This window comes from Pteropus medius, unplaced genomic scaffold, assembly GCF_902729225.1.
Source record: "Pteropus medius unplaced genomic scaffold, Ma_sr-lr_union100, whole genome shotgun sequence".
Taxonomy (NCBI): domain Eukaryota; kingdom Metazoa; phylum Chordata; class Mammalia; order Chiroptera; family Pteropodidae; genus Pteropus; species Pteropus medius.
In genome coordinates, this window is record NW_024349800.1 from 16,238,139 (window position 1) to 16,265,595 (window position 27,457).

At 36.5% G+C, this 27,457-nt stretch overlaps 2 protein-coding genes across 13 annotated transcripts in view; both read right to left on the reverse strand.

Moving 5' to 3' along the window:
• Nucleotides 1–543: 543 nt before the first annotated feature.
• FBXL3 (F-box and leucine rich repeat protein 3) lies at nt 544–18,508 on the reverse strand. The gene is made up of 5 exons (XM_039886914.1): nt 18,169–18,508; nt 13,796–14,144; nt 11,227–11,349; nt 9,516–9,687; nt 544–3,010 (listed from the first exon to the last, which is right to left on the reverse strand). Exons 2-5 carry the CDS (start codon nt 14,141–14,143, stop codon nt 2,367–2,369), a joined length of 1,287 nt encoding a protein of 428 aa, XP_039742848.1. The 5' UTR covers nt 14,144; nt 18,169–18,508; the 3' UTR covers nt 544–2,366.
• A 7,811-nt stretch (nt 18,509–26,319) lies between these two features.
• Nucleotides 26,320–27,457, reverse strand: part of MYCBP2 (MYC binding protein 2) — a 238,192-nt gene continuing 237,054 nt past the window's right edge. For 11 of the 12 annotated variants that reach the window (XM_039886905.1, XM_039886906.1, XM_039886908.1 and 8 more), the window contains one exon: nt 26,320–27,149. In XM_039886905.1, coding sequence (XP_039742839.1) covers nt 27,034–27,149 — 116 coding nt within the window. In that variant the 3' untranslated portion in view covers nt 26,320–27,033. The remainder of the gene's footprint in view (nt 27,150–27,457) is intronic. The other variant, XM_039886909.1, reaches the window with a different exon arrangement.

Consider the following 27,457-nt stretch of genomic DNA (forward strand, 5'->3'; position numbering starts at 1 on the left):
GCAGTAAATTGATTTAATCTTGGATGCCAGTTTTTTCTGATAATATTTAAAAGCCCAGATTACCAAGGTAAACTGGTTATTTTATGGAAGCTGTTAAGGCAGGCGATGAAAATAATTCCAATAGTTTAAAACCTATTCTGATTGTATGGATTTACATAAAGACATTTGTCTCTCAAAAGGCTAGCTAGGTTCAAAGACCCTAAGAATGCTATTTCTAAGTAATCTGTTTTATAAATTCTTATTTTAAATGTAAAAAGAACCTATTCTTTCTAACAACCATTTTCTTTGTAACATTTGAAGAATACATTTACATTTGAGTCAATTTTTAATTTCCTATCACTTTAGGCACGAGAGCTTATTTCAAGAATAGGTTCCATTTGCCTAATCTTCAAAAAAGCCATTCTAATATAAACGTTGTTTAATGTTAAACATATCCATCAAATATAGATTTGAAACTAAAACCACAGATTTGTAAGTTTAACTTGTTTTAAAATCAAGTACATATATTGGAGTACTTTTAAAAAATTATACTACTACACCAGCTTTAGTAACTATCTTTATTCTTAAATTGATAAAAGCATTTAACACATGGGTTACAGTATAAACAAATTAAGTGCTATACATTTTGCTTATAAAGTGACAAAGTATTTTAAGCATTATATAATTCCATTTGTACAAAATGTAAATTTCCAAATAAAGCTTTGGTTAGTAGAACTGATTATGCACTGTCAAATCCATTTTCCAAAATTGTTCAAGGGAAAAAAGCTTCATTCACTAACACAGGAATTTCTTGTACAATCAAAGCTTTTTACTATAGTTAAGAAGGGGGGAATAGTATAATAACTTACAAATCTGGATCATCCTTTTTTCTTCTCATTCTTAAAACTGATGGCCAGAATACCATCAATTTTAAAAAGCATAAATTATGTAGAAAGTCACCTTTATTTTTAGGAAAGGAAGCTGTTTTAAAAATAGATTAGATCTATAAGCTTCCATAACTACTAAAATGCTTTATAAAAGTTTGAAGCATTAACATATTCCATTGGGGGTAAATCACTTTGAATTTCCCTTAGGAGGGTAATACTGACTAGCACTAGTGCTCAGAATCAAAGTTTATATGGTATCTAAAAAAACTAAATGTAGCCCAAACTTAGTATTTTTACAGATTCTACAATGTATGGATTACCCTTTTTCATATGAAAGTAATAAAAATGCTACCTAATTTAATATAAAATATTGGTTTAACCAAATTAACAATCACAAAACTGCAGACATTTTCTAGTAAAATTTTCCAATCCGAGCAATATTTACTAAAAAATGTGATTATGAACTTAAATATATCCTTTTAAAAAATTTACCGCTTATGCTGAACTGTACATTGGTGCTTTTATGATTTTTGAAAATCCTTCTCACATAACTACATTAATTCCAAAATGGAAAAATGAACCATCATTAAAATTCACTGGAGACGAATATTCTTTCATGGAAACGATTTTTAAATATTTTAAAGTTCTACCTTTAATTATTTCAATTTGTCTTTTTTAAATAGATAAGCTTTTCATTTCAATTATTGAATAATATTTCAAAACTAGCTTAAAGAAACAAAATCAAGGAGAACTGGTAAAGCATTCCTTACTTTACATATGATGCCTCAAGTGCCACAGAGTAACATGTCACCGAAAAGAATTTATATTGTTTAGCAGATTATAGAGCAAATTTAAAAGTTTATACAAAGTTAAACACTGCCTCCCCTCTATTCATTTTCTTTTGATTTCATCTTGGCTGTTTATTATCCTTCTACAATAACCACTGTGTGACATATCAGTTTTCTAAGTGTTCTGATTACTCATATATTTATATACCTCATTAAATAGCTTTGTAACATCTGAGAACATTAAACCAACCTTTTTCATTAGATATGAAATATCCTACATTTTTCTCACAAAATGCTCACTTTCCTGAGCTATATTAAACACCTTATAACAGGTGTATGTATAACTGAAGACCCTAAAATGTCGTTTACATTCTTAAAAAATGCACAGACAACATAACATTTTGGAAAACCTATTAGTACTCACTTGGATATTATATAGGTTTTGTTCCTTCAGATCGTTAATCTTTATAATAGGTTATTACTTTCAGTTTTGAACTTTTTTAAGTTTTCTACAATTTGATTGCTATTAGGCTAAAGAAACAGATCAAGTTTTCTGACCAAAACTGGCCCATAGGTCTTCCAATAAACAATCCTATATATTCAATGCAGATATCAAATTTCTGTGCCACAAAATAGAACTACAGGAAATAAACTTTTATTATAATACAATATGCTTAAAGGTGTTATTCATCATGCCTCCATCATTTGGTCTTTACCACGTGGGCATCATGTCTGGAAACCATACCCTACCAAGATGCTTGGACACTTCCCAATGAATCTGCTCCAAGCTATACTTTTGGTCAGGAATTAAAACTTCTTCCATAATGGATAACTGAGACAGGCGGCCACCACACATTTTCACAAACTCAACAAAGGCACTACATGAGACTTCGCATTCCCCTAGTCCAATAGCTGACAAATTTTTGCAACGTTCTGCAATGCGAATTAACTCTTCATCAAGTGGCCGTAATCCATTAGCACACACTACCAGTTCGACTAGTCTAGGGCATGTCATTCCCACACGGCCAAGTACATCTTTGCTTACTGATCTCCCAAAGTAAAGATGGGTGGCAGGTATTTCATACCGAAAGAATGGATCAAATTCCTCTTCATATAAAAAAAAATACATCACTAAGTTCACTTTGGGTGAATGTCTGATGAAAGCATCCCAGCTGCTCTTCTGAATAGTATGGAAGTGTGTCTGTCCAGGATTCTCACTGACCACGTCAATGCGCAAATGTTCTAATCGAACGTGTTTTTCAGAAGATAAAGCAAGCAGCAATTCATCACTTAACAAGTGGTAATTCAGGGCCAGTTCACGTAAGCCATGACACTGATCAGCCACACAAAGGATACCTTGGAAGAAAAAAGACCCATTTACAAATTTCTGTAGAACTTTAACATGTGTTCAAAAATTTAACCAAGTACATGTACCACAAGTACAATAAAATCTCACCATATTTCCCTTACCACAAAGCTATACAATTTAAAATTTAGTTGTATGGTTGAAGGAGTAGAAATTAAGTCACAAACATTTAAAAATCTATTACTAATTTTGTCTACAGGAAAATGGGACTAATTCTAAATCTGATACCTTAAAAAGAAATGAAGCTCACATATCAATTCAGAAAAATCACAAACTATTAATAGCAATATTTTAAAATATAGCATGACTATGGTTTACCCCAGTAATGTAGTGTCATATATTTTAAAAAACTGATTACAAACTCTAATAAGTTAAGCAAGAAAAATTAAATGATTGTTGCAACAGAAGCCACCAAAGGACATGTTTTGAAATTCAAAACCTATCTTAACAAAAATAAGGTAAAACCATATAAAACATGACTTATATAACTAAATAAAACATCTGAAAAAAGATTTCTATCAAATAAGCAGAGTTTAACTGCTAATAGTATATAATAAGCTTGTCGAATTTCTAGGAAAATACTAAAATACCATTAGATAAGTCAAAAGATAACTACCCAATTCACATTAATTGAAATATACATTATGACTTTTAAAGCTCTAATATATTCAGAAAGCAGTTTCCTCCTAAGTGGTTCCTATGCTTAGGGTACTATGTTTCAAAACTGCCCCAAACCCCTAAGCAGCAGATGATTTACCAAAGGTCAACAATATCTGATCTCCAAAGTGGCCTAAGAACTCTGCCCTGATGACACACTTTACACTACTTGATAAATGACCCACTAAAACTATTTCTTTGTGTTTAGAAAGAAGGATAGGAACAACAAAACACATCATATTTTCTACTTTTTATTATACAAGTATGATATATGAGGTACTATATGTTATCCTACAAATAAAAAAAAAATCTAGAAAAGTATTATTTCTATTTTGAAATTGAGGCAGCTAGCTAAAGACAGCACAGCTGGAATTCAAACAAAGACTTAGTGATGAGTGACTCAAGTTCATGCACTTAACTGCTACTGAAGAAGTGACAAGGCTGAGACCACCAGTAAGCCGAAAGCTTTGTAGCAGTGGGAAGATAATGTAGGCAATAGAATCAGTGAAAAGAGAAACTGAATCACCAGTATAAGAGTCACCAGAAGAGGGAGTAAAAGACATCTGTGCCTCACCATTCAGCCACTGCAAAGTTTCTGTTCTCCACAAGGTATGTACATACTTTAAAAAAAACCCTGATCACCCAAGGTAACCTAAACACAGCTCTGTTCTTTGCAATCTCATAAAGCCTGGTAGAAAAAGAAAACGAACACATAGGAAATGATAACCAAAGATGCAAATAAAAGAAACTTTGAGATATCATTTAATAATTACTAAAACGGTTGTGGCAGCCATAGTTCTAAAAGTGGTCCCCAAGATTCCACACCCTAATCCCTGGAACCTGTGAATGTTAATAGCACTCCCTTGATTTTGATATGTTACATGGCACAATTAGGTTTAAAATAAGATTATACAGGTGGTCCTAATATAATTGCATGAAACCTTGCAAAACCGATTTTGCTTTGGCTGGTTGCAGAAAAGGAACTCAGAGAGTCAGACCTTCTCTGGCTAAGGAGAGAAGCCAGCTGAGCCATAGCTATAGCTCTGACCAACAGAACTATGGTGCTAATAAGTTGATGTTGGTTTAAGCTGCTAAATTTGTAGTTGTTATGCAGCAATAAAAACTAATACATATAGTTATAAGTGTTTACTTATACTTAACACAAAATAGTGACAAAGATAAAACTGTTAAACTGTTACACCTCAATAATAAAAAAGACAAATTACCTAATTAAAACATAGGCAAAGGATCTGAATACACATCTCTCCAAAGAAGATATAAAAATGATCAATAGCATATGAAAAGACAAAACAAAACCACAATGAGATACCAGTTCACAACCATTAAGATAGCTATAATCAAAAAGACATAACAAGTGTTGGTGAAGATGTGGAAAAACTGGAATCTTCATACACTGCTAATAGAAAGGTAAAATAGTGTAGCTGCTTTGGAAAAGTCTGGCAGTTCCTCAAATAGTTAAACAGGTACTATGATTCAGCAATTCCACTGCTAGGTATATACCCAAGAGAAATTAAACCATATGTCCATACAAAAACTTGTATATGAATTCTCACAGCATTATTCATAAGTCAAAAGATGGAAAAAACCCAAATATCCACCAGCTGATCAAAAAATAAATGTGGCATATGCACACAATGGCATATTTGACAATAAAAATAAATGAAATACTGATACATGCTACAATATGGATGAACCCTGAAAATCACAATAAGTGAAAAAAGCCAGTCACAAAGGACCACAGAGAGTGTGATTCCATGTATATGAAATGTCCAGAATAGGCACATCTATAGAGATAGAAAGTAGATTAGCAGCTGCCTCGTTGGGATGAGGTTAGGAGGGGGTGGTGACAGCTAAGAAGTATGTGGCTTCTTTTGGGGATAATAAAAATGTTTTAAAATTGATTCTAATAATAGATGCACTAAGTCAATATGCTAAAAGCCAACAAATTGTAAGCTGTATATGAATTATATCGTAATAAAGCTGTTACGAAACTGGTATAGAAATCCACTGTTGGTGGAATTATAAATTCATACAACTCACTTGGGAAAAAAAAACACAGCAAGAAGCTTAAAAAGGATCCAGACCCTTTGACCTAGTTCTTCAACTTCTTAATAATTTGTCTTTAGGAAGAAACTAAGAGAAATAAATTGCTATGTGCCAAAAAGGTTCATTTTAATAATCAGCAGAAATGTAGAAACAAGTTAAATGTCCAATCTTAAAAGATAAGGCAAATGTTGGCTTACCAGCAAGATAGAATACTAAGTAACTAATGTTCATTAGTTCAGCTGATAATGAATGTCTTATTTGTCAAGTACTGGTGCTAGGATGGAAAAATACAACAGGAACAAAACATCCTAAGAAAAGACAGCAGATAATTAAACGAGAATGCTGTAGGAGTCACAGGGGAATCAGGGAAAATTTTCTGAACTAACACAATGAGACCTACAGAATTAGAAGGATCAAGCAGGGCAAAAGGTGAGTGGAGAAGGAAAGTGAATGTTATTTCCCGTATGAACATCCAGACATGGAAGAAAATGCAAGCATTCGAAGAACTGACGGGACCTCAACACACAGTACCTAAGTAAGAGAACATCTTAAAAAATGAAGCCCAATAGATAAGCAAGGACCAGATCATACAGGACCTTGTCAGCCTCAGTAAGGAGTATGAATCTTGTCTAAAGCATAGTGAGAAGTTTTGAAGGAAAATGGAGGGAAAAAAATCAGATTTATATTTTAGAAAGATCTGGCTGTAGCACAGAAATCAGATTAGAGAAGAGCCAGGCTGCAAGTTAGAAAATCAAGTAAGAGGTTATAGCACAGATTGTAGGGGGCCTGTACTAGAGCAGTAAGAAAGGAGATGAAGAAAGATACTGTGTCTTAGTCAGTTTGGGCTACTTAACAGAATACCATATACTGGGGGGCTTGAACAATAAACAGTTACTTTTTATAGTTCTGAAGGTTGGAAGTCCAAAATCAGGGTGACAGCATGGTCAGGTTTGGGTAAGGCCAGATCTCTTCATGATTTGTAGATGGCCACCTTCTCACTGTGTCTTCACATGGTAGAAAGAGAAATCATCTCTCCTGTCCCTTCTTATAAGGGCACTAATCCCATTTATGAAGGCCCCACCCTCGGGACCTAATTACCTCCTAACACACCTCCAAATACCAACCCACTGGGGGAGAGGGGTTAGAGATGACAACACACATATTTATTCTATGGTACCATAGAAATTTGAGGCATATTTCAGTGACACAGTCACTAGACCTCTCTGACTACAGAAACATAGAACAAAGATGTCTATCAGGTCCCTGACAACCAGATGGATGATGCCATTCACTAAATTAGTAAAAGGCAAGAGATATGGAAAGGGGGAAAGGAAGTTCATTAGTTTGAAGTACCAGTGTGACATTCTAGAGGCACTGGGCCTTTGGTAGCCCAATACACAGCTCTGGAGTCTCAGAGACATCAAAAGTTGGAGGTATTAATATACAGAATGTAAACTGAAGCCATAGATGATGACATAGACCATAAAAAAACAAAAAAGGACCCAATACAGAACACGGTGAAGCATCAAAATTTAAGTAACGAAAAGAAAAACCAGCAGATTAGACAGTAGGAAAAATCAGAGAGGAAAGAAAAAAATCAAGAGTATGATATCAAAGAGGCAATAGACACAAGTGTCAAATGGTGCCTAGAGATCCAGTAACAATGATAAGGATATGAAATGCAGAAAAAGTTTGATAAGATGTTCAATGAAGAAAGAATAGAAAATAGCCCTTAATTTCAACTTAGAGAAAATATCCAAATGTGCAAAATATAGATAGAAAGAAAATAGGCAAATATGTTCATTTTAAATTGAAGTCCTCTATAATTATACTCTTAAATTAAGAAGTCTCATAAAAATGCTCTTTCTCTTCCTTTCCCTTCCTCGACAACTAATCCAAAAGTTATTAGGTCAGATCAAGCAAGCTTATAGTATACTATCGGAACTGACACGTACATTTAATAAAAAACAAATGAACATGGGCTGTACTAGGATAAAGAGAATAATGAGTTCAGTCTCACAGAGTAACCAGAGATGCAAGGCTCTCATACAGTTCAGTGTGGTAAGTGCTACAAGTTATGTTCACAGTACTATGGAAACAATAGGTAGGGTATCCAAACCAGAGAGGAAGAGGAAACAGGAATAAAACTGCAACACCTGAGCTGAATTTTGAAAGCTGGAGTTATCTAGATGAAGTGGAAACAGAAAGAGGTAATCCACAAGATACAACGTACTGACAACACACAAAGTACAGAGAACTGTAGTTACGTAGGGCTCAAGTAAGAGCTGCATATGAGTAGCGAATATAGTTAAAGAGGTAGAGGTCAGGGTACAAAGGACCTTGTACATTATGAAGCTATAAAGTATGAACCTTACTCTCATAGCAAACCTATACAGTAGATAGTAAAAGATGACCAAGGTTACATACAGAAGTAACTGCCAAAACCCATTCTTCTTCATTTAGATTATCATCATTAGTGATAATCTAGAAGTGGCAAAAACAGCTAGGAAAATACAGTCATCTCTTGGTATCTCTGGGGGACTGGTTCCAGGACACACACACACGCACGCACACGCGCCAGCCCTACACAGATACCAAAATCCACAGATGCTCAAGTCCCTTATATAACATGAAATGGTATTCGCTTATAACCCATGCACATCCTCCCATATAGTTTAAACCTTCTCTAGACTACTGATAATACTCAATACAATCTAAATGCTATGTAAATAGTTATTATACTGCATTGTTTAGGAATAATGAATGACAAGAAAAAGTCTGTTCGTGTTTAGTACAGATATACCCATCATAGGCCTAACTACATAGTACACGTCGGCAACAACATAACATTTTTTCTGAATATTTTCAATCCATGGTTGCTTGAATCCATAGATGCTGAACCCATGGAATGTGGAGGGCTGACTGTATTGCAAGAGACCTAGCCATTCCCATCACCAAGATCCTTCACGTGGGAGACAGGAGAATGAGCAAGTAACCTCCAAGAGGGAATCATTTTCTTGGAGGAAAGCCAGGCTTTAGTTATGGCAAGAAGTGTTCTGTAAAGAGCTCAAAGATTTAACACTCTCACTGAAAAACAAGTTTCCCAAATAACGCAGCTAAAAGAATGGGAGGAAAATCAATAGTGGGAGATGAGTCAGGAGTAAAGCATGAGAGAGTAATATAAAGTATGGGTTTATACTTACGCTACAAACCATTGGGAATTTAAATGATTTTAAACTGAATAATACAGAATATTTAAAAAAATCTACACAAGATAAGTTATAAAGAGCTTTTATAATGCTATTCCTGCATTTGATGAGCCTTAGTCCCAAAATTCAACTTACAAAAATTATCTTGCAAAATGTAAGGCAACAACTTCAGCACAATGCTTTTCCCTCTCCATAGTGAGAAGAAAAGCAATTATGATATTGTGCTGACTTAAAATCTATCGTTAGTTCAACTACAATTAGAGAAAATTCTGTTTTACCTAAGGGGCACCTCAGGCAGACCTCATATTATATTTTTATTTTTTTATTCATTTTCTAGCACAGGTTGGACACAAATTGCAAAATAAGATGATTAGAAAATAAGTTGGAAGTGTCGATGCTACAGAATTTATGCTATTGTATTGACATTAAAAATATTTTTATGCAAAAGAAATGAAGTAATCATATTAACCCACCTTTAAGGGTAATGATTATAGTTTTTCTTAATTTGATTAACACATCGATACATTTTACTAAAATGTTATCTGGCAAAAATACAACATACCTGCTGGAGAGACGTGAGGACAGCTGCTCATTTTTAGCAGCTTGAGCGTGTCACTATTGTTGGCCACTAGTACTTTGAGGGATGGATCATCTACTGGGGTATCATCAATCTTAAGCGAGGACAAGGACTTGGAGTTTACAAACACAACTGTCAGTGCAGAGATAAAGTGAGACTGAAAAGCAAAAATAAATAAATAAACAAACAAACAAATAAATAAAACATTGTTTCAGTTCTTACAAATGAGAATTAAGGAACTGTCATATAATACACATATAGTTCATTTGAACTCCAATGATGTATTTCATAATTGTTTAGGGGAGCATCCTCTTCACTCTGTTCTTGGGGAATATGGTAAAATAAAAACAGCTGACTATCTGCCATATTTAAGAAGAGCCTTTTTACCTGTGGGAGAAAAATAAGACTTCAAGACTCAGGATATGTCTCTAAATCACTAAATCACACAATCACTGGTTAAGGAAAAAGAAATTCTAGAATCCAGGATGAGCTTACCTCTCAGACACTTCATATTACTATTCTGGCATTTTGTAACACTGAATTACATTATTTTTTGATGTGACAGTAATGACCATTAAAATAGTAGTAACTATTAGCATAATGATTAAAAATTAAAATAAGTCAACCAACTCAAAAGCTATGACTCATTTGAAATATGGAAACTCATATAAAATTTTATTCTACAATAATAATCATATCTTAATAAAATTCCAAATTTAAAACTTTAAATGTTAAATATTTTCAAACCTATTTTATTTCAATGTATTTTTTCCTACAAATGTACCAATTAATATCATTCCATTTATTATATATTTACTAAGTATCATTTGGACACAGAATCTGACCTAAAGGAGCCACTACAGGGAAACAGGAATTAAAGCATGGTCAAAGTATGTGACTCTGAATAAGAACTAAGAATCCAAACCAATGGACAAAGAATCCAGGAAAGTAAGGAAAGAGAAGCCAATACATGCTACCACACATTCCTCTACATAGCACCTCATCCTCCACCTAGCTTCATAAATTCACTACATCAGTGAAAAGAGATGAGGGCAGGCTAATAGCCAAGAAAGTACAGCTGACCCGTGAACAACACAGGTTTGAACTGCGTGTGTCCACTTATACATGAGTTTTTTTCAATTGAAATAAAAAAAACTGAAAAATCTGTGTATAAGTGGACCCATGCAGCTCAAACTCATACTGTTCGTGGGTCAACTATACTTGATCCACGATTGGGAAGATGCATATGCTAAGGGCCAACTGTAGTTACATGTGGATTTTTGACTGCTTGCCCCTAAACCCTATATTGTTCAAGGGTCTACTTTTCTTTGATTATAATTTCACCAGTCTGCTCTAAAGATCCAAAAAGATGCATCTGTATACCTCTTTTTTTTCTAATAAGCTTGCTTCTCAGTTCTGTCTCTCTTAGTACTTTCTATAGAAGTCTCTGCAAATTCAACTCACTCTTCAACCTTAACCATGAAGGTTGAAGGATAAGAAAAAAGAAAAGGTTAAAAAAAAAAGGATAAGAAAAAGAAAAGGTTAAAAAAAAAACCCTACTGTCTAACATTCTAAATAGTAACTGGTGTTCCATTAAATATACTACTTTACTTACACGCCACAGTCAGTATAAGAAAAGGGTAGGGTTTTGATGGATTTCTCAGTAACACCTAAGAAAACAAAACCAGCAAGATACCTTTGGTAAATCCATAAAACTTGGCCGAGCAGTTGAAATAAGTCCAAGTGTTTTTAAAGAGCAATTCACGAGCTGCGATAATATATCACAAGCTGCTTCAGCTGATTCTTTGCTGCTGTCCACCTTTAAAAAGAAAACATCCTTTATCCATATATTTATCTCTGTGCATATCGTAACTTTACAAAAGCAAGAAATGTAGTTATTAGTTTACGGCACTATTACTCCTGAATATTATTAGGACAACTGTCAAGACTTAACTTTTGTTATAAGATATATAATGAAAAGACTTGGCTTTTAAGTTGTTTTATTCCAAACTGACTACATAACCTAATGAAATGCATGGATTTATCTTTGAAAAATAATTATATATTTGGTAGTGGAGCCAATTATACATACAAATACAGTGTCTACGGTACAAATGTTTTAAGACATCAGAATGTGTAACAGAAGGTTTAACTGAATCAAAACCTGAGCTTCAGCATTAATGTTATTAATGGAAATATGAATGTGAAGTAAAATGAGAGCCTCCAACCAGTCAGTCATAAAAACAAGAATCAAATGAGAAGTAGCAGCTCTTACACACTCTTCTGCATAGATGTTTCCTGGGAGAAGGGTAATATGGCCAAAAAACTCAAGGATATAAGAAAGATATAAGAAGCTCTTTTATCAAAAAGGAAGTTGTTCTCTGGGCTAAAAGGCATCTTAGAATAATTAAAAGTAGTATCACTACTTTTATTTCCAGATTGATGTATAAGCCAAAAACGTCCTGAAGATCTGGTTGTAAAACTGATGTACTGCTTTATATTAAAGTTTCAGAGCTGTTTATAAATTATTCTTTGGCTAAGTTTCGCCACATCAGTGGTTCTCATACTGTGGTCCCTGGACCAGCAGCATCAAAATGACCTTGGAACTTGTTAGAAACGCTAACTCGCATGCCCAACCCAAACCATGTGAATCAGAAACTCTGTTGGTGGGACCCAGCAATCTTTGTCTCAACAAGAGCTCGAGGTGGTTTTGATGCACACAAAGTTTGACAATCACCGTTATCCGTCACTAATAACTGACTAAAAGCCTCTTCAGCCTATCGTAGTGATAAATTAAATACAAATATTATCAGGAGAGCTCAAAAGAATCCTGTGATGTGGTTCTTTTTGTAAATAAGAAATTATTTCTTCAGCAAAAGAAACAAAATAATAAAAACGCCTACATATAAGACAAATGGTTTTATGACAGTTAGACAAGTGGGACATAGCTGAATTTTGTCATAGGGCTATAAAAGATTAACATTGGCCCACCAAGACACTGGATAGAACTCGTCTTTAGGCCTATGAGATTAACATATTATACTCATCTTTTTATAGGATTTACCGTTAGAACACTTAAGACAACACAAAGATGACAAAACAAAGGGAAGGCTGTTCAGGTTTCGTCACGGAGAGGAAGGGGAGAAACAACATATGAAGAGTTCCTGAATTTTTGTTTGAGTCTCCTACCATTCCCACACCTTTGCTCCTCATTAGGGCTGTCAGATAACATACAGGGCATCTAATTAAATAAGTATTAAGTATGTCCCAAATAATGCATAGGACATATTTATACTAAATTATTTGTTTATTAACTGAAATCAAATTTAACTAGGCAGCCTCTATTTTTATTTACTAAACCTAGCAATCCTACTCCGAGTGGCCTAAATATCTTTACGCATTTTTCTGGGAAGGAGGCCTAATCATTCCCATCACCAGGTCTCTCCTCCTGGATATATCTGGGTGAATAAGCAGGTAATCTCCGTCTAAGAAGGAATGACATTTTTGTGAAGACTTTAGTTTTCGTAAGGAACTCTGGGTTAAAAATCATTGCTTTATCTAGATTTAATCTGACCTGTATAACAAGTGCTAGATATAAGCATATCAGTATTCATGCATTACTTTCCAACAATTATCAAGGGTGTTAAGAATTTAATAAATGTACCCATATTCCATTAGTCATCCCCCAAACAAAACACTACAAGCCTCTGTACTCATACAAACCACTGCGATTCCTTAAACTATTCTGGACATCTCAAAAAGCCACTTCATTTGTTTCGTCACTGAATAATTTCCAATATGCTCCTTCCAGCAATGAAAAGAAAGGAACAGTTCTCTTTGGCATTCTTCCATCTACGTTTTTCTCTCTCTAAAATATATTTATCTAAACCTTTTACAATTAATAAGCAAACTCAGTCTCCATCAGATAGAAATAACAAATTTTAGTCAATTATAATCTCCATATTAAAAATTTTTTATATTTCTTTTTCCTCAAATTGTTTGCAATAATTCAATGTGACTGATAGCTTTGGTCAAAGATTTGTGCTTACTGCTCCTACTCCTTGAAGACTTTAATAATTATAATAAAATGGAGTAATTGAGCTCAAATATAATTATTTGTGACAGCTTTAGAGGTACGAGATAATTCTAAATTTTTAAGCACTTTCCCCAAAAAGGCAACATTTCAAATACATGAAGATATATTGATTTAGGATATAAAAGCCACTAAATACATTTTATTTTAAAAGAAGGATTTAAAGTATTACCTTGAAGCTGACATACTGTAGATGGTTTGAATGTCTTTTAATAATCTGTTTGATCAGCTCTGGATGTGTAGCTTTCAAATAAGATGTAGCTGGTTGATTCAGTTCAAATTCAAAACATCTCCATAAATCAGGCATATGAAATACCTGATTCCAGTTTCGGCAAACTTGTGAAGCATGAGCCCGATCAAGAAGAGGCAGATACTTAAATATGTGGAGGATAATGTCCTGAAGGAGATTACCCCAGTCACAAGTCTGAGACTGTTCATTTGTAGTCCTCAATTTCTTGGATTTCTCTGCAGTACCTTCTTCTGATGAATTATGGTCACAATCTCTTCCTCCTCGTTTCATCCTATTCGGAAAAATGCATAATTTTTTCATACTTAACTTCTGAATAGAAATCCAAAATTCATTCTTCTGTCACTGTGTATTTATGTATTTATAAATACAAACACAAATATGCAGAAAGAACTGGAACAGTAATTCCAGGAGAATATCAAAACAAAATGTAATGAAAAATGACAGTGTAGACCAAATGTCATTTTACAAATTCTATACAGGTGTTTTTAAACATTTGTATTTATACTGTACTACTTGGGGAAAGAGTGTTATGATTTTGAAACTAAAGCAAGAATTTATACTTCAAAAGTTGTAGTTGACAAAACGGAAGAGTAATTATAAAAAAAAAGTTGTAGTCAACCAAAAGGAATATAAAAGAGAATATACCTATAGTGACACTTTCTAAAAGTTTCTTAAAAATCATCTAAGGATACCTGCTATATTTGAGTTCTTGAATTCGTGACAGACCAAAGTCCCAGAAACCTCCAGCGAGGATCTAAATTAGCCAATACATCTTTCCATATTGAACAGTTTATGATATGTGTTACTGTCAGACCCAATCTCTGCTAAAAATAGGCAAACTCATCCCTATTATGCATTATTTGGCCTGGAATGTGGTTTCTTCTTCCAACATGTCACTTACTGTTGCAATGTTTTCCCCAAGCTGTATTTCTGAATGATAGATAGGTATGTTCATTACATGCATTTGTATTAGAGAATGGGCTCTGGAATCAAGCTCCCTGGATTTGAATCCTGGCTCTACTTCTAACTGGTATGTGACCTTGAACAAATTAACACATAGGGTTCCTGTGAGGAATTAAATAGTACCAGGGCTTTTGAAAGGAGATAGAAAACTACTGAACTTAGGTATAGTAAAAGAGTACAGTATTAAAGACATTAAAGTGTAAAACAGTAAAAATAGTAAAAATGAACTAATTTTTGTTTTAAAATGAAGTGTGAGTGCAACACATGCTTATGTGTAAGAAATACACACTGGAAGTAGATTTACCACATTAATGTAGTAACTATAACAGTGAGTGGGATTATAGCATATTAATAACAGTGGGATTGTAACAGTGGAATTACAGGTGAATTTTTAAATTTTTGCCAATATGCCCCTGTGTTTTATACATTTCTTTTAATGTCAATGACACTGTGATCAGGTAAAAAGGTCTTGTTTTAATCTGTTATTTGTAAAAATAGGTACTGCAGGCTCTTAACTGAACAGAGTAACTTCAAACCACTCACTAGTACCTCTATTTAGTTTAGAGCCTGCAATAGTTTTCTAACAGTCTGGAATGGTGGTGGTTTGGATTTAGAGTCACAACTTTTGAAAAGTATCTATCACTTGTAACTCCGACTCTCTTCCAGCATATCAGCATATAAGAATTTCTGATTCATGTGTGGGATGAAGGATGTGCATATATATGACTCTTAACCAAATATGTCTCTGTAGATTCTCTATCCAGTAGCTAGCAAAATTTGTGGAAAAGGATTAGGAGCTGGAGGGAAACAATGGCAAAAAACCCTGGTCTTTTATGCCATTAAAATCAAACCAGGAGGTCTTAACACATGTGTAATAAAATGCCTTTTCCTCATTGCTCCTACTTCCAGCTATACGAGTTAAATGAAGTATATGATGTATATCCTATTGTCAGGGGGAGAGAAAGGGAAAAATGAGAAAAACAGAAGTGATGGCAAAATGGTAGTTTCATGGAGACTGAAACTTATGTGAGAATCTTTGACTGCATTTTAAAAAATGTTTAGGGAACAGGTAGTATAATCTACAACGTAATCTTTAATATAAAAAATCTCTCCTAGTAATAATGTCCCACTAGAGGTTAAGATAACACTGTCATTATGACCCATTTTTCTGCTTTAACTTATCCTGAAGGCTTACTTTAATTTTAGCATATAAAATTTGGGTCAAAGAACAAAGAATTTGCTACCTAGGGCTTATAATTTATCTTCTGACTATCTAAAACTCTTCAGAATTTTGAGATACAGAGATTCAAAAAAGAAATGAAGCTATCTTTATAATTTCTACTCATTATAAAATATTGATTGCCTGTTCCCGAGAAAAATCTTCTAAAACCAGAACTATTCAACTTAAGATAAAATGATTCCTCTTAGAGTATATGAACATATAAACAAAAATGAGTCTTATTCACACAATTATCTTTGATAATACTTTGCTGATCCTAACAATAGATACTATCTTTTGTCTATTACAGTCCTGTTTTAAATAAAGTATATTTCAATACTTTTCTAAGATGAGGGGATAAAAAGATTGACATATTAAAAAGAAGTATGCAACAATGAGGAAATAGTATCTCTGTCTAAATGTAAAACAGTAAATGATCATCAAAGAATATTGTAAGCACTTGCTAGATTATGAACAGCCAAACAGACTGTAAATTGTCACACAGGACTTAAACATCAGAATCACAGAATATTAAGCAATGGAAAAACTCTAAGCCCAAATGCCAATAAAAATGGTCTCTGTATTACCCTCATTTGAGCATGTAAATAACAGATCACACAGTGGACATCTAATAAAATTTTTAAATGTCAAATTTTTTCCAAAATGATCTTTTGTCTATGCAAAAAATTGCACTGCTTTTCAAAGTATTTTATTAGATCTACTTACACATGAAGCTCTACTGTATAGAAAACTAAAGTATTCAAAGCATCCACCAGTCAGCAAAAAATTTACATCCGTGGGCTATCTCCTGCTTTTAGACAAAGTGAAACACCACTAATATTTGAACAGGAGTGCAGAGAAAGCAGCTGGACAATAAATGGCAACAAGATTTTGTAGAGTACCAAAACCAGGTCTCTTCAAGGCTCCAGCAGGTCAATTTCAAAATGTAGCTTTTCCAGGACTCAAAAATAATTGATGCAACTTAGGCCACTAGAGTATTTGGTGAGGAAATATTACTATGAAAGACCAAAAAGCAAACAAATGAGAAAAAACTACAGATTAGTTGAGCAGCACAGGGAGTTACTGAACTCAACATTTCCACACACTGTGAAAAGAGCAGTCACACATCTGTCAGATGGAGGGCGGAAGAGAACACCTAGCTGTGTGTCCCTCATTGTATTAGGCACTTTTAGCACACTGGGCTTGTGGCATTTTTGAAGCCCATATGTATTTAGCTATAAAAAGCCTGTTGTGGCATCACATTTCCTTTCTATTTATGTTCTGCTTTGCCTAATATCAAAATTAATATGCATTCTTTGGCTGGAATACAAGAATAAACCAGCGGAAAGATATTAACGCTCAGAACTAAAAGGTTAGAGAAAGAGTAATGGTGAAAATTTGTCTACTGGTCATCTAGATAACTGGGAGTCGATGGAATTTTCATAAATATTTCAAAGATGGTATAAAAGACGACTAATTAAAAGATCTGGGCCATTCAACTGGACATCATGAGCAACAAGTTAACAGTACTCTCACTTCTTAGCTCAAACATGCAGACCAATTATTTAAGAGACTGCTTCCTGATCTCTGTCTGCCAACCCACCTGAAGCGGCATCTCACGCTAAAAACAGGCGCAAAGCTGCTCATCCCAAGTTGACCAAGTTTTCCACTTAGCTACGCGGCCCGGTGTCCCCTCTTCCTGCGCCACCTGTACAGACTGGCTTTCCCTGACATTTCTCTTGCGCCTTACCTGGGCAGTCGGTTTGACATCTTAACGCTCCACTTTTTTCGAGCTACAAACAGGGGTGTAGCCCACTCTGGGAAGAGCCTGTCATCAATCCCTGCCGAGGGTAATAAAGCCGGGCGACAGCCGCGACGCAGCAGTGTCGCGGAGAGGCTGCACCGGGCCGCCGTACACGCGCCACGCCTTGTTGTCATGTTTTGAAGCCAGCCAGCGGGGGAACGCCCCCAAGCGGGCTCCAAGGTCTGGGCGCCGCGCCCCGCCCGCTGCTCCCGAGGGGCGGCCCACGCCCGCCCGCCGCCCACCCACGTCGGCGGACCCTCCCTGGTCCCGCCGTCGCCGCGGGGCTCTGGCTCTGCCCTCCGCTGTTACCTGCTGCCGGCAGCGGCTTCCTCCACACACCACCCCGGGCTCCGGGGACGGCAGCGGCTGCTTCCGCGGCTCTCACATGAGGCCCCCCGGGCCCCGCGCTTCTGAATCCCGCCGCCGCGGCCGCCCGCTCTCCGCCCGCATCCGAGGCTCTGGTCCCGCGGCGGGCGCCAAGGCGGCTCCACCTTTGCGGCTCTGACTGCGCAGGGAGAAGCCTCCTTTCTCAGTCCCGCGCCGTCCGCGTCCTTCTTCCGGGACCCCTCGGCACTGGGCGATGCCACCGCAACGAGCTACCGCCACCGCGGAGACTGCTTGCGCCTCGGCCCCGACACCGACTCCAAAATGGCGCCGGAGGGCCGCGGCCGCGCGCTTTGCCCGACGCGTCTCCGCCTGAGGGGGGCGGGCGCGTGCCCGGCGCGGCGCGCGCGCACAGGACGCGAGTGGGCCGCGCCCACGCGGGAGCGCGCCCCGCGCCGCGCCGCTGGCGGCTTCCGGGGCGGTCGGCCGCCTCCCTCCTCCAGGCGTGACTGCAGCTGCGGGGGAGAGTTTTCGTTTCGAAGCCGAAGTGGGCGGGCTCGAGCTAACTAGATGTCCGAGGGGCTCTGTGCGGTTGAAACTGGAAAGTTTAGGGAGGTGGAGGAGAAAGAAGAAAGGAGGGAGTGTCTCCGGGGCGCCCAGCACCAGCTGGTTCTGGGGCAGAAGGATTAACAGCAGAGGCGGGCCGCTGACACACCTCCGCGCATGGCCACGCCTGTGCGGTGGAACCCTAGAATGTACATAAACCAGAATAGTGACAGTGTTAAAAGCTGGGATTATCTACAATTTTATATTTAAAATGCGTTTTCATATTTTTCTAAAAACGATTTTTTAATCTTCAGAGTTAATACTTTTTAAAAACTGCCTTTACTGGATAGTTTCCTGAAATTTATAAATAGCTTTCAGAAACCCAAATAAAGAAAGTGTAAAGAAATAGATGGTCATTTAAAAACATAACCTCTGCTGAAGCCTTTTGTAAATTGAGGCATCTTTGTATAACTGCTACCTAGTTAACTTGTTTTAAAAGTGGGTTTTTGAATACTGGGTTTTCTTAAAATGTTAGAATGTCCTTAGGCGCAAAATCATGACTTGAATCATGCACCACCCCTCCTGCCTCCCTCAAAAATAAAGTAATTTTCCATCCAAAGATGTCTTTCAAGGATCGGACCCATGTGTAAGAGACTGGAAGACAGCGGTGCTCAGGGAGGCATCCACTCCCACTTCCCCTCCAAAACTGAGCTAGGAAGTTATGTGTAAAATTACAATCAGATTCATTGTGGGAAAATGCAATGTTGTATGTTAGGACCTGAGTATCAGATGATCCAGCCAAATGAACAAAGTCTCTAGCAACATAAATGTGGTTGTACCTGAATTGCAACATTTTTTGGGTCCCTCAGTGACTGGATGATGAAGGACAATAACAAGTTTTAAGACAGGCGATAATTATTAGAGGAAGAAAAATCAAATGCAGGCCCATTTATTAAAGCTAGATTAACATTATAAATGATCAGAAAAGAACATTAAACTAAATCAGCAAACATAACGAGTATGTTTTATTATCACATTAAGACTTTCACACTCCAATTGTCTCTTTTTAATTCCTCATTACAGGCTATCCTCTCCCTAAAGAAGACAAGTATCTTGGCATAGTTTACCTATCAAATGCTTCCTCTTCTCCCCTACTATTATTTAAAGATTTTATTTCACCTTTTCGAAAAAAAAAAAAAGTGGATTTATTTCTTAATCATATAAACCCAGGAACTACCACTTGGTCTGGAGAACAGAAAAACGTACTCTGCGGTGAAAAAGAACAGCAAAAGTGATGCAGAGAGGACTTAGAGAAGTAAGGGAGCCAGAGCCTCTGGCCCTGGTTCTGCTCTATTCCCAAAGCCTGGAGATATCATAAGCAAGTGCGTGTTTTTCTTGCTAAAGGTATTTTGAATGTTTTCTTTTGCTTGCAATCAGAACTCCTTACCAGTGCAAACTTGATCTGGAAAGGTTCTTCCTTGGTTCTCAAATGATTTTTTCTTCTAACTGAAAGGTAATCATGGAATTTGGTCTCACTGTGTTCTGAGTCTGGGAGTGGAAGTGGGTGTGGCATCGTCTCCATAGCTGCCGTCAACCAAGGGCAATTCTGCCTAGTAATATAGGGGTGGTGGTCGCTGGGGCTGGGGTGATCTTAGGTGGAGCCCCAGGAAAATGGGCATGACAACTGCCCCTTTTTAATAGGTTTCTTGTCTTCAAGTTAATAGATCAGCCACAGACCTTACTATGAGAAAGACACATGAAATTCTTTCTTCAAGAGCTGGTAGATAGATCTCTGAAGAACAGTTGAGTTGGAAAGGAACTGAGCTTTTAACTCTACCTCAATCATTCCTGTGAATTATACAAGGGAAGGGCCTTATAGATTTAGAGTATTATTTCCCACTCTTTAACTTCTTTTTTCTCTCTCCAGTTCCTCTCCTTTTTCGAAGCTCTCTTCCCTCAGCTCCTGGTGTTGCCCCCCTGGAGGAGGAACTCTTGTCTCCTCATCCCCATCTCAGCTCTTGCAAACTTGAGTGCCCTAAATCTCCCCTGCCAGTCAAAGCTGCTCCAGATGGGAATGGAGATGTGATCTGGGTTGTGGTTTAGGTTTTGATCCTGGTTCTGCCTTCTCAATATAAGCAAACTTGAATAAGATACTATTTAACTTCTTTGTGCTTCAGTTTCCTTATCAGCAAAATGGGAATAACAACACCACCACCTATCATATAGCTTCGTCATGAGAATTAAATGAGTTAACATGTAAAGCGTGGAGATCAGTAGCAGGCTTATGGTAAATGCTACCCACATTGCTGCTCTTCTTAGTATTGCTCTAAGTCCGTGAGTGAGGACACTCACTCCTCCTTGGCGTCTTGCCTCAGCAACCCCACTGCTCCCCTCTTGGTAGTTACTCTGGCACACACCTCCCTCTCTGGCAAATGAGCCTAACAAAACTATTTCATTTTATGCCAACTCTGGTTTTAAACCTATCTAGAATTAGGCTGTAAGCTCTTCAAAGGAAAGAAGTGTGTTTTGAGACTTGGGCAAGACCTTTATCAACTCTTCCCAAGACCAATGTCACAACTTTCCAAGTGGTCTGCCTCAAGGGCAGTGTTTTTCAAGCCACCCTCTGACCGGCTTCCTGCATTATATTCCTAAAGCACATGTCTCTTATGAAAAAAAAAAAAAAAAAAAATCCAAAGATAGGTGATAGAATGCAAACTGTTGAGAATGAGATTTTTGGCATGTATTATTCATTAGAAATATATGCAAACCACATGAAATTTAAAATTTTCTAGAAGCCAAATTAAAAAAAAAGTAAAATAGAACAGCTGGAATTAATTTTAACAACATTTTATTTAAATATATACCCACTATATCTGAAATATCATTTCAATATGTAAGCAATTTTAAAAATTGAGATATTTTAAATTCTTTGTCTTTTGGTACTAAGTCTTTGCAAAACCTTGGTCTAGTTTTTTAACCTCTGTGAAATTCAGTTGCCTCATCTGAAAAATTAAAATAATAGTTCATAGGTTTATAGAAGATGAAAATGTGATAATGCATGTGAAGCCCATTGTATTTGTTTCCTATCGCTGCTATAACAAATTACCACAGACTCAGTGGCTTAAAACAACACAAATTTATTATGGTACAGTTCAGGAGGTCTGACGTCCAAAACAGGCTAAAATCAAGCTGTTGTCTGACTTTGCCTCCTTCTTCCCACGTTAGGACCCTTGTGATTACATTGGGCCCATAGGGTTAATCCAGAAAAATCTCCCTATCTCAAGGTCTGTACCCTTAAGCACATCTGCAAAGTCCCTTTTGACATGTAAGGCAACATATTCACATCTCCTGGGGATCAGGATATGGGTGTATTTGGGGCCATTATTCTGCCTACTACACCCATGCATTAGCTCAGTGCTTGGCCACAGTCAGCTTTCAACAAATATTATCTTTTATTATTAGAAAACCTTGACTATAGTTCTTAATAACTGTATTATTTACATGTTTCTGTATTTATGTTCTGTGAATGTCACATCCCTAGTGCCTGGCACAATGCATTGCACATATTTACTCACTAACTTACACAGTTCATTTGTCAAGCTCCCTCTGTAAGTCACAGTTACTAAGCAACAGGGAATATAGTTCCTACTCTCATGAACCTGTACTGTCAAGTATGGATATAAGACAGGTGTTCAAATATTTATTAAATGAATTAATGAAGCAAAACAGCTTACTTACACTTTTGAGGAACACATCAGTGCCTTAGTTCTCATCACTTTTTCCCTGGAACACTCTTTCTCACTTTTGCTTGTCAAAACTTCCATCAAGATCAGGTTCAAATACCAGTATTTGTTTTTTATTTTTTTATTTTTAGGAAATGGATATTTAGGTTGTAATTGAACATGTTTCTTGCCTTGCTTTGTTAGCTAAGAAACTTATTGTGAAGTTGATGGCCTATTATCTAGCAACTATGTAAGACTGTATGGTTACTTACTGGGCACTCATCTCTAACCTTGGCTTTTGTTTTCTTTCATAATTTCTCTTCACTATAACTCCCTCCAGTACTTATCTCTTACAGTTTATGTATTCTTTCTAAGCTACCTTATATCATTTGTGAAACAAAGCATCCACAAAATGTATTATCCTTTAATGTTGGTCAGTCAGGTCCTTCGGAAGCAGATGCCAAGATAAGGTTAGAGGTGCAAGACATCTGTTGGGGGTAGTACCTGTGAGAGATCAGGGGCAAGGAGCAGGAGTAGGCAAGGAGAGCCTTTCAGACTGCGATATGGATTTGGCATCTATGAAAGGACAGGCAGAAGGAAGAATGCCCAGGAAGGAGTGCTTCCTTGGGTGGAAATGGCCTCTAGCATCCCCGCCATGCTCTATCATTGATTGGTGCTGCCCAGGAAGGATGTGGCTTAGATGAAATGCTGTGGTGGATCCCACAGGTGCTGCACCTTGGAGGCTGTTAGTTACTTGCCTTCCTCCAGGTAGGGTCTCCCATGAAGGGAGATGTGAGTTGTGTGCCTCTACATCTCTACTGCACAATCCTTGAGGCATATACAGTTGTTGCTTTAGCAGCCTTGCTCATGTTACAAGTGTCCACTTACCATTTCATAAATTACCTCTTTTCATAGAACAAGTTGGTAATGTAATATTAATAGCATGATGTGATAGAAAAAGAGTTTAGATTTGAGAGACAGAAAGATCTGGATTCACATCTCAGGATTTTTTTAGCCAAATCTGGATTATATTAGCTAGAATATAATGCAAATTATTTAACGTCTCAAAACCTTTAAAGTCATCTATTGAAATAAGATTATGTTTTTCCTTACAGAGTTGCTAGAATTAAATAAAATGCCTATAATTTGATGTCTGCCATTTAGGAGGTGTAAAATAAATGTTCTTCTCTTCCTTACTCATCACTTTCAAATCATACTTTATCATGGACTAAGTGTTTTTGTAAATACTTCCTCATCTGATTTAGATTCGGCATTATTATTTCTAAGGAATTGTGACTAAGAAAGGGTAAGTGCCTGACTCAAGGTCACAGTCAAAACAGAGGCAAGGGTGTGACTTGAACCCAATCTTCTGGTTTCAATTTCAGCACTCCTTAGGTACTGTTGGCAGGTTTCAGGAAAATGTTTCATCATGCAGCTACCATTAGAAACACATGTAACCACGTGCAGGTGGAATTCAGTGACAAAGTGGACAGGGAGAAATGTTGGGGCTGAAAAATCTGAAAAAAAGCAGCAAATCAGTAACTATTGTAAATTATCAGAGAATGAAGAGAGTACTGGATATATTTTTCAAATACGCTTATTGATAAAATGTTTTTAGCCCTAAATCGAGCTAGAAAACTGCTTAAGAAAAATCGCTTTTCTTTGGCCTGAAAATGTAACAGGAAATTAAAGTTTCCTTCCAGATTCTCCAATGCTATTGTGATTCTGCTTTGTTTCCTGCCTAGTGTATTACTCTGTATTTGAAAATGGTCTTTGCGCACAGTATGCTTGAGCCAAATGCATGCCAAAGCCTCTCCCCTCTGCTGTCATAACTTACTTCTAAAATATTTTAAGTTTTGTTTTCGAGATGCTTGGGATATGGTTAAAAATAGCTTCCTCATAAATGAAGATAAGTTGAAGTCATTGTGAGTATACATTGCAGGGCTTTGTTGCTTTTATCTCTTTTATTACTAGAATATTAACTTGAGATAGTTCGTGACAGTTAAGCCATCTCGATAGTTTCCCATTTCTTTTCCACTCCAATTTACACACTGGAGCTGATCAATTTGCCAGAAAAGTTAATGTATACAAAATAGTATTCTTTACAGTTTTCAAGTGCCTGTGACGTCTCCTATCTATGTGGCATCCTCTTTTTTTGGCATTTTCAAAGTTAGTTTCAATCCTGTGGCCTGTGAGTTTAAGTCAACCATGTTTACAATGGCCTCATTGCATTCTCTCGTTTTCCTGGGGTGTACCTAGGAACAGTGTCCGTCTCTGTACCTACTTTGTGTTTTCTGGAAACATTTAAAGCCACTCCTGAGCATGTGCCTTCAGTTTTCTCCCATAGGCCTGGGCATGGAACATGATTACTGTGATAGGTGAGGGCTTAAAAAAAAAAAAAAAGAGTCTGAGGCTGGGCAGGTCCTGAGAGGTAGAAGCTGGGGCTGAGGGGAAGCATGACATGTTCTGAAGAAAAACGCTGTTACCCAGCATCCTCATGGAAGCATGACATGTTCTGAAGAAAAATGCTGTGTAGTTCTGAAGGTTCTGGAATCTCTTTTGAACATAGGTAGTGTCCCAACTGGCTTTTTATCAAAAAGAAAAATGTGAGAGTATATAAATGTGTGAATGCCTTCAAGACATTTTTCAGCTTAAGGTATCAGGGTTTCTTCACAAAATATTAATCCAAGGTATTCTAGAGGATGAAATTGAATGGCTCTCTCCTGTAACCCTTGGCTTGGAACCACCATAAGTGCCCTAAATGACAACAAATTACCTGTGCTTTCAAACACATTGGGCAATTAAAAATTGCTTGCAACTCTAAGGCACTGTCACACACTACAAAGGAAGTTTGCATAATCTCCTCTTGAGAGATTTTAAAAGAAAGTATTATTGTTTCTTTTTAGTGATTGTTCAGATGTATCTTCAGATGAAGGGGGATCTTCTGTACTGTTTCAAAGTCCTTCCTTGCTCATGTTTAATCAGTGGATCCACAAGTTGTGTCATAAAGACATCAGTCTTCACGATCTTCACTTTTTTTAAACAATAAAATCTACAATAGTTAGATTACTTATTGTTCTATCATATTCTAGAATTTTCTATTTACATACTTTTTTTCTCATGCCTTTCTTTACATCTCTGCCCCTTAAAATGCTACTTATTCTTCAAAATGCAGCGTCACCAATCTCTTAGCTACACTTCTCCCAACAACAATAACAAAAACCAAAACCATTAATAACGATCTTTCCTAAATCTTGAAGCATTTGGCTTGGACATTTTAATGAAATTTATTAGAACATTCTCTAAATAGTTATCTTTGCTCAGATTTAGTCTTTTCTTAATTTAAGGTCCTTCAAGGCAGATTAAATTTCTCACAAATGCTTAACAAATATCATTAAAATAATTGATACTGACAAACTATACATTTCCAACATTGGGAATTCAGAATAAAACTTTTGTCAAGTCTCATAAAATAAATATAATCTGATTTTATGATGAGTCAGAAATAAAATAATTTCTGACAATTTCATGGGTTAACTACTAAAACAACAACAAAAAATTACCAAAACACATTGTAGTCTATAACAGATAAAGAGAAAACTAGCGATTTTGTCGATCACTTTATAAAAGTTCTAAAGGGTGCTGGTTAATATGGTGGGAGGTTGGTCAATTTCCTAAATGCTTTCTTCTGTCTTCTATCCGATATTTAAGACTCCAACATTGTGCTTCATTACTACTCTTATTTTCTCTAACAGTTATGCAAGTTATGATTGTGTTGTGTTAGTAAATTTCTTTCCAAGAACTGGATAGAATTTTAGACTTTAAAGATATTTAAATTTTGTTTCTGAAGCAATACCATACACAATTGTTAGACTTTATCACTGTATAAAAATGTACAGTGGTTTATTGACATGTACATTCCAATATGTTTACAGCTGCAAGATAATGAGGCACACTCAGTATTGCACTTCATTAAAATTTCAGGCTCAAACTTAACCTAGAAGTTTAAATGAAATTGCATTTGTAATTTAGTAATTCTTATAGAGGACAAACATTGATATCTTTATATACAGTGTGATACTTATTACATTTATATGCTGTCCTAACACAATTTTTTTTTTTAAATAACAGTCTAGGAAATAAACCAGAATATTCCTCTTTTTATCCCCACCCGTGATGCAATTGTACAGGATTACAAAAAGGCAGTATACAATAAACAATGATTATTTTTCTTTTTTGCTTGAAAGCCAGCATCATTCTTAGTCCATGGGCATGGCGATTCTTTTATATCAATTATCTATACATGTCCAATGCTTCACAGGCCAATGACGGTAGTGGCCACATGCAAACACCTCACAAGTTTGATGTCTTGGCTCAAAAAAAAAATAAACCGAAATAATGAGGAAACTTTCCATAGCAAGAATTATGTACATGGTATTTGGCATCCTTCTTGCACTGTGAATGGTTCATTTTCATGGATGTAAAAATGGTCCCGTCCTTATCCTGAGCAGAGTTGAAACTTCACCACATCCGCTGGGGATGAAGGCAACTTTCTCTCTATCGACAAAGGAGTCTGAGTGTTTTAAAAAGTGTGAGCATTTCTGCACACTCCACAGCCCAGGGCAAACTCCTCCCCAGTGGGCGGGTGAGCAACATGGAGTGGGCATTCAGTTCCTTCTAACTGTTTGCCTTTGGGACCTGTATAAATTTTGAAGGAGGCAAAAGAATATAATTTAAAAATATGTAATCACATAAACCTAATGTAAATAAAAATCACTGATAAGTTATTGACAGAAATAACGACTAATGGCTATGCAAATATAAAATTAAAATTTATTCTTCTAACCAAAAAAGTAAAAATGTTCACCATAAAAAACTCAACATACCAGATATATATGTAGAGGAAGGGGACATGATCCCTTACCCATAACAACTTGCCTGAAGATAACCACCAGGAGCTACAGATCTTTTTCTATTAATAAATGAATTATGTACATCATTTTAAA